Source organism: Sus scrofa, chromosome 15 (genome assembly GCF_054392235.1).
Source record: "Sus scrofa isolate SSC_HxYL_T2T_F1_AM1 chromosome 15, Sscrofa_HxYL_maternal_Yorkshire_Landrace_v2.0, whole genome shotgun sequence".
Lineage (NCBI taxonomy): Eukaryota > Metazoa > Chordata > Mammalia > Artiodactyla > Suidae > Sus > Sus scrofa.
This window is the reverse complement of record NC_139397.1, coordinates 94,660,811-94,668,814: the sequence shown is the minus strand read 5'-3', so window position 1 is coordinate 94,668,814 and position 8,004 is coordinate 94,660,811. Positions and strand designations below refer to the sequence as shown.

At 55.4% G+C, this 8,004-nt stretch overlaps 1 protein-coding gene across 1 annotated transcript; it reads right to left on the bottom strand.

Moving 5' to 3' along the window:
- Positions 1–4,023: 4,023 nt before the first annotated feature.
- On the bottom strand, positions 4,024–7,787 carry SP9 (Sp9 transcription factor). The gene is made up of 2 exons (XM_021075752.2): positions 7,627–7,787; positions 4,024–6,632 (listed from the first exon to the last, which is right to left on the bottom strand). Exons 1-2 carry the CDS (start codon positions 7,645–7,647, stop codon positions 5,196–5,198), a joined length of 1,458 nt encoding a protein of 485 aa, XP_020931411.1. The 5' UTR covers positions 7,648–7,787; the 3' UTR covers positions 4,024–5,195.
- Positions 7,788–8,004: the final 217 nt, after the last annotated feature.

Here is an 8,004-nt window from a genome sequence, read left to right as displayed (position 1 = left end):
GGCGTTTCCCTGGCGCGAGATCTGGGAGCCCCGCGCCCCGGCGCCTCGGCTGGTTCTAGCTACTGCGGGATCCCGCGGGCCGCGGGAGCGGGAATTGGAGGTGTAGCTTTTAAGATTAAAATACAATAAACGTGCGGGGGGAGGGGGTGACAAGAAAGGAGGGGAAGCCACTGCACGACGTCTGAAGACCAGGGGTGGAGTAGTGGACTAGGAAGAGGAGGGAAAGGGGCGGCGTGGGGAGGGCGAGGCACACAGTGGAGAGAAAATTGGTCAACGCCCCCAACTGTTATCCGATTTTAGATTTGGATTTCCAAGGGGAAAGGTGGGGGCAAAAAGGGTACTGTGCAGGCAAGAAGTGTGGACCTTTTGGGAGGGACTGGGGCGAGGGGTTTCGGGGCTTGTAGCTGCCCCCGGGGCCCTGCGCGCCCCGCGGGGTCCCAGCCTGACTGGCCTGGGCAGGACCGCGCCTGGAGGACGAAGGCGAGGCAGGAGGCTCTTTTGGACACCCCCAGGTCTGGGCTGAAGGAAGCTGCGGGTCTCTCGCTTCCCTCCCCCTACACAGGGGGCTGCCTAGGGATGTAGGACAGTCCAGTTGCCTAGTTTAATCAGCTTGGTTCCGTCAGTCCAGGATAGTCCACTTTGGCCCCGCCGACCTGGAACCCCCGGGTCCTGGGTCACTGCGCGAAGAGCAAGGCAGGCTGTGCCCCAGGCCCTGTCTCTATGCCCGGGTCGACGTCGCCTCCGACAGCGCCGGCGTACTCTAATCCGAGTTAGAAGACCCTGAAGTTGTCTTGAAAGGATGTTAAATGAGCCAATTCTAAGACTAGGGCCAAGCAGGGCGTTATTTTGTTAATTTTGTTTGGACTTTCAGATAGCACGTTCCAGAAAAGACTTTCTTCCCTGGAAGCAGTAATACTGGCCATTACTAAGTAGTATCCCGGCCCCCCAGTAGCGGGTCTCGTTCCCCCCGGAACACGGAAACTCGCTTTTCTTTGCTGGAGTCGGAGGGTTCTTGGCAGCTCTTGGCAAACGCCGTTTCCCCGCGCTCGTAGGGGCGAGCAAGGCGGACAGCGCGGCCTTCCCCTCCCGGAGCTCTAGATGGCGCCAGCGAGCCGCACTCGCCGAGCTCCTCTTAAGAGAATCAAGAGCGACTGTCAAACATAAAAGCAAATCAGAGTTTTCAGTTTTTTTAATGTGTTAAGAATGTTATTCCTTAAGAAAATTTGTAGCTAAATTATTCTCACTTAAAATAAACACTTAGTATACCAATTACACAAATGGGCGGGATTTATGTAAGATTTACTTCATCTGCATTTTTGTAGTGGGAGAGAGCCTTGGTGAATACAGATAATAGATGCAAATAAGATTAGAGTTAAAATAAATAAAGTTTCCATCTGAATAAAAAGAAATTCAATTTTACACGACTTGTAATGATTTGACGGGATGGCCAGACTGGCCGCTCAGGTGCACCATCTAATCTCGTCAAAATAATGTTTTCCCTCTTTGAGGAGAGAAAAGCTTTCTTTTCTTTCTTTTTCTTTTCCTCATCAGGTAGAATCTAATTCACTCAAAGGAGAAAAATTTAAAGCCAGAAAAGGAAACCCCCGGGGTGTTTCGATGTGGAGTGGATTCGGGCTGAGTAGGCGCAGGACCGAGGAAAATGTGGTTTTCGATCCTCTACTGTGCACGAAACCGGCTGAAACGAAATCGAATTTTCTCTCACCCGGGCCTGAGCAGACTCAGGGCCCCCGTCTGCTCCTCTCGCCCCACACCAGCCCCTAGGCAGCAGCCCTTGTCTGCGCCTCGACCCCTGGCCACGACCTCCAGTTTCTCCAGGGCCCGGAGCCACCAGCAGCCCAGGCCGCTGCAACCCCCCAAGTGGCTCTGGGGAGACGCGACCCCACCTCAGGTGGACTCCAGACTCGTCTCCTGATTCGTGGGCTCTCTCTTCCCACGCACGCTCTCTCCAATTTGCTCGGCCCCAGCGGGTTGCCGCCCGCGGCAGTCTAGGTATCCTTGTTCCCCCAGGGCCCCCTGGGGCTGTGGGGTGGGCGGGGGCCTGCCTTGCAGGCCCGTTTCCGCTGTGGGCAGGGGCCCGCTCCCTCCGGGTCTAGGTTCCGCGAGCTCTGCTCTCTCCGCTGGACGCTCAGGCCCGGCCGCCGCCCGCAGTTCTCGGGAGCTGCGTGATGGACGTTGGCTGACCCGCGGGGCAGAGGCAGCGACCAGAGGCCTTGATCACTGGGCTGCGGAGGGAGCTGCGCGGCGAGCGGGACCTGCACCGCCAGGCCCTTTGATCTGCCTTTATTATCCACGAGAAACAAAGCTGCCTGGGACAGACGCCGGGGCGCCCTCATTCCTCGGGAGACCCCACCACACCCTGACCTCCACGCCGCCTACCCGCAGCCCCCAAATGCGCCGGGCACCCTCCCGGCCTCCAGCGCCTCCGCCTCAAGCCCCCAGGATGGACGATGCCCTTGCCATCTTTTCCAGGCCAGACCCGGACCAGAAAGCGCGCGGGGCGTGGGCTGGGGGCGGTTAATGAACTGTTTGAGCAGGGAGAGAAAATGGCCAAAGAAAAGAAACACTCGAAAAAGAGCGCGGGCAGCCGAGGCTGCGGGGACCTTCAGAACGAGGAGCTGGGAAGAAGCCACCCAACTTCACGCTGCAAACGCCCCTCTAAGGACCTTCGCTCTACGTTTTCACGCTACTTTGCTACTTGGCTTTTCACTGCAGCGTTTGTGAAAAAACATTTTGTAGACTGTTAATGACAACAATTTTTTTCTTCCCTAAAAATAAAAACATTCATTCAAGTTCCCAAGACACAGTAATCAAAAAAAAAAATTTTTTTTTCCCACAGCACTGGGGCTGACTTTGCTTGGATTTCCTATTGTGTGGGGAACCTTTTAGAAATATTTTTATTCTGTAAATATGTACTTTATTTTCTGAATTAACATTTTTCGAATTGCGAAATTATCTCATTTACTAATTTTCTTTTCGTCTCTCCCTCTCTTCTAAACTGGGGCTGTTAAGTTGGTGGTCAGAAGACAAAGAGAGTGAAAATAATTTTCATTTCAATAATTGCCTTCTGGTCAATTTAACTGTGCCTTATTTTGAAAGAGACTGTCTAAATGAGATTCCTGTCCCAAATGTGTTCCCAGGCCTGATCCCAGCCTTTAATTATTCCTGAGTTTTTTTTCTTCAGAATAAGACGCCGCACTGAGTAATCACAAAGAAGTCAGAGAGCATCCTTGAACCTTTTCAGAAGCAGCGCCACTGATATTCAAATAACCTGCGAGGGCCATTTGACGGCGCGGGGACCTAGGCATTTCCAATTCACTATTTGCATAGATCAGCCGTCTTTGAAAAGGAAAGGAGCAGTTGTCTTCCATAACATTAAAAAGCCTAGTTATCAAATCAAGTGCTTAGTTTGGGGGCTTTTAAAACGTTTACATTTTATCTCAGGTTGCCCTTTACCGTTTGACATGCAAATTTGGTGCAGTTAATTTAGACAATTAAAAAGATTTTCAAGGGAGCTTTGTCACGGAGAATATTTGGAGTTTTCCCCGTGGACCAGCTGAGATAAAGTTGGCCAGAACAAATGATGTCTAGGAGATTAATTAGATATTTGATAAGACATGAATCCCTAATAAGGGAATACAAGGCACAGGGGGCTGCTGTGTGCTCTAAGTCAAAATTAATAACATTTAACAAGATTTTCATTTAGGCATGAAATGTCTTTTCCGGGGTATTGACTCTAGCGATTTATTCCCCTGAGTCGCCTCCCTACGTAGAGGGTCTTGGGAGCTAAAAGACTTCTTTTAAAAAGCTCTCTCCTTTCACAGATTGTTTTTAAATCGCTTTTTAAAAACAAACAAACCCACTGGAGTTTTGTCTGACCCCTCCCAGAGGAGGAGGCAACTCCCCAGTTAAAGCTGCCAAGGACCTTTGCTTTTTCGCCGGCGCCCCAGAGTTTTAAAATGTCACCTTTTGAGGGTTCTCATTAAGTAACACAACTACCAGCTCTTATAACCCAATTTAATTTATGCTATTGATATACAAATAAATAATTTTGATTTCTCAAAAACATACGTATTATGGCTTTTAAAACTCACATAAACCTTACATTACTTAAAACTAACATTAAGGGAATTTTTCCCAACTAAAAAAGTCCACCCACGTAAAGGTTATGGGGGGGGGAACAGGATTAAAAAAAGAAAGTGTATTGTTCAGAGTCCTTTAATAATACCAAAAATGAAAATATGATGTCAAGATTTTCTTCATACAGATAAACGCATTTAATTTCTTTAGATGACCTTAACTTACGTGTTTGTGAATGAAATGATAACTCAACATTTTAAATATCTTTTACATATATACTGACTTTCACAAAGTGCATCAGAAAATTAAAAAAACACTCCCTGAATTTCAGGAATTCACCAAAAAAAAAAAACTATTTGAATGAACATTTACAAGAAAATAAAAGAGAACACAATCTTTCGAACCCTATTTATACAGATGTTATGAAATACAGAGAAACTGTCACTAGACTTCCAGTTTAATTTCTCACCTTCGGCCTTTTTTGATGCTTCCTTTTATAGGAAAAAAGTCTCATTGTAAGTAGATATCAAGCAGGACTTGGAGCATTTTATATATAATATAATCCACACAAAGGGTCGTTTTTTATAGGTCCCATTTGTTCTTAAATGTTCTGACAGTCCTTTGCAGGGTAGTGCCTTGTTTTTTGAGAAAAGGAAAAGAGAAGGGTGGTGGAAGGGGGTGGGCGGTGGGGGAAGAGGGAGCGTTTCTGTGTATTGCTCTTCACTCGAGAAGTTTGTGCGAGTGGTGTGAAAGTGTGTGTACGCGCGCTCGAGTGTGCGTGCTTGTGGTTGTAGGTCTCCGGCGTGTGTATCTGTGTGTGCAGTTTTTTAAAGTGTTGTTTGTGTCGGAAGATGCTTCGCTTTTGTTCCCGGACCGCGCGTACTCGTCTGGGCTCGGGCTCGGGCAGCGGAGGGGAGTTCCTGGCGTGGCCGGCGAGCGGCGGCCGGGGAGCCGGATGCCTCTCCGCCTCGCGCTGACCCGGGGGCGTCCCAGGAGACCCCGCCCGTCCGTCCCCCGCTCGCTCGCCCTCCGAACCTCTCGCTCGCTCTCATAGTCTCTAGTCGCTCGCTCGCTCGCTCGCGCCTCACGCCCGGCCTCTAAGAGTCGTTGGGGCCAGACGCGGCTTCCTTGCCTCCCGCCGAGGCCGCAGCCGCTGCCGCCGCGGCCGCCGCCGCCGCCGCGGCCGCCGCCGCCCGGGCGGCACTGACGCCGGAGTCGTGCAGGATGAGGTCGGGGGACTCGGAGCGGGGCGTCTCCAGGTTGCTGGCGTCCGTGTCACTGTCGCTGCCCTTTTTGCCCCCGCCGCCCCCGTTGTGCGTCTTAATGTGTTTGCTCAGGTGGTCGCTGCGCATGAAGCGCTTGTTGCACACCGGACAGGCGAAGCGCTTCTCGCCGGTGTGAGTCCGCAGGTGCCGCTGCAGCTCGTCCGAGCGCGTGAAGCGCTTGCCGCAGAAGAGCCAGTTGCACACGAAGGGCCGCTCGCCCGTGTGCCAGCGCAGGTGCGCCTTCAGGTGCGACGTCTTGCCGTACACCTTGCCGCAGCCGGGGATGTGGCAGCTGTGCAGGCCCTTGCGCCGCAGGCTCGCCCCGGCCGGGCCCAGCCGCTCCGCCTCCTGGCAGTTGGGGCAGTCGCAGGTGGCGCGGCCGGAGTAGCGGCGGGCCGAGCGCGCCGAGCTCCCCCCCGCGGCGGCGGCCGCGGCGCCAGAGATCATGGCGCTGGCGGCGGCGGCCGCCACGGCGGCGCTGGAGTCCGAGTAGGAGGGCAGCACCGGCTTGAAGCCGTCCTGGGCCAGCAGGTGCTGGCTGGTGGAGAGCAAGTGCGAGGCGGCGGCGGCCGAGGAGCCGAGGCCGGTGGAGCTGAAGGCCGAGTGCGTGAGCGAGCTGAAGTCGGGGTTGTAGGTGCCGAGCTGCGAGTGCAGCGAGGCCTGGGGGGCGCCCGAGTGCAGCGAGCTCTGGAGCCCCCCAGCGGGGTTCTGCACCTCCAGCCACGAGCCCGGGCTGCTGTGCACGTCCCACCACGACGACGCCGCGCCATTGGTCACCTCGCCCGCCGCCAGCGTCGAGTGGAAGCCGGACTTGTACCACGACTCGTACGGGTGCGCCATGCCCACGCGCGGGTACAGGCCGTCGGCCGCCGTCGTGTGCACCTTGGAGATGAAGGCCGACTGGCCGCCCGCCTCCTGCGGGGACACCCCGGCCGCCGCCGCCGCGGCCGCCGCCGAATTGGAGAAGAGGCCGCCGTAGTCGCTGCTGAAAGCGGACGACGTGGGGGACGTGGACGCCAAGCAGAAGGCGCTGTTGGCTGCGCCCGAGCCGCCCGCCAGAGCGCCCGAGCCGCGGCCGCCGGTGGCCACGGCGAAGCCCGAGAGGCTGGAGCCGAGGTTGCAGCTGGACGAGGAGCGCTTCCAGGGGTGGAAGCCGCCCTTGGCGAAGGCGCTCGACTCCGGCAGCGTCGTCAGGGGGCTCGTGTTGCCGATCTTGTTGCAGGTCGCCGCCAGCATGGCCAACGGGGTCGTTCCGAAGCGCGGCTCTTCCTAGAGTGGGTGGGGTGGGGGAGGGAGCAAGGAGGAGGAGGAGGGCAGGAAGAAGTGGGAGGAAGACACAAAGTGCACCCGTGAGCAGCCTGGTCCCCCCGCGGCCGGCCCCGGGGGGTCGTGGCTCCCCGGCTCGCGCCTCCTCCCCGCGCTCGCCGAGGATGCGCCGCGCCCTGCGCGGGGCAGAGGCGATCGATCACAAGGGCGAGGGGGCCTGGCGCTGGAAAGTTGTTCTTCGGTGGGGCTACAAATTCAAGATGTCTCGGTTCTCCCCGCCTCAGTCGCAGCAACCCCTGCCCCAAACCGGACTGGAGTCGCCCGCCTTCCGCTCGCCTTAAGCCCACTCCTCTCACAGAAGCCCCCAAATCGCCCTTGGGGTGAAGCACGGAGGTAAACACATTGACAACAAACACCAAGTGAGGGCAGAGACGGCCGAAACAGCGGCCCGGGTGGGGGAAGCTTGAGGTACTCCTCTCAAGGGTGGCTATGACTCGACTCTTATTTTTAATAGAAAACGTTTTAAATGTTTACACACACACACACACACACACACGATTAGGAAAACAAGAATCCGAGGAGAAGCGTCCCCGCCATGGATTTCAAAGTCACAGACGAACTGGGGAGCCGCAGAAGTGTAAATGTTAACGTGACTACACGGACTGCAAAACGATTAAGGCTGTTTTCTGGAAACACCGCTGTCGCGTAATTGCAACAAGCCCCGAAGCAAGGGGGGTGGGGTATAAATCACGGGGGGAAGAAAAGAAACCTCCAGGTTTTCTTTATAATCAAATAATAAAAGGACTTGCTTAACAAATCCTTTTCTTCCAAGGATTCCAGTAACTTGGAAAGAATCAGTCCTGGAAATGTGGAAAGTGCTAAAAGACGCTGAGGCTGCAGTCCTGCAGCAACAGTTTCTCCGGAGCCGCCGACCCGGAGAAGCCATAAGGAAAAATTACTTCAGTTAAAACAAGCAAATGCCGCACTTCCGACTTACCCCAAGTATAGACGTGGCCATAGCAGGTCCCTGGGCGGCGCGGCGGGGCCGGGAGCGGGGCTGAGCCTGACGGCTGCTCGCGAAAACTGTTCCTACTCCGCGAGCCTCCCGCGTCCCCGCGCTCGCGCCGAGCGGACTCCGGGCTCCCGCCGGCTAAACTCAGCCTAAGTGCGAGGAGCACCCGCTTTGAAGTGCCGCTGGCTGCGCCTCTCACCCAATGAGGGCTCAGGCAGAGCAGACGGGAGCTGCCCCGCAGCCAATCAGACGCGCCGAGGGGCCCGAGCCCGGGCTCCCGGCGCGTGCCAGTCACCGAGGCTAGCGAGGTGGGGGCGGGGGGGGGGGGGTCGCGGGCTAGGGACTGAAGAAATTACAGTGCAT

Excerpts from the sequence above, each read along its gene's own strand:
- SP9 (XM_021075752.2), bottom strand. The coding sequence starts at position 7,647 with ATGGCCACGTCTATACTTGGG. Across the intron at positions 6,633-7,626 it reads TGGCCACGTCTATACTTGGG|GAAGAGCCGCGCTTCGGAAC; the intron begins GTAAGTCGGAAG and ends CACCCACTCTAG.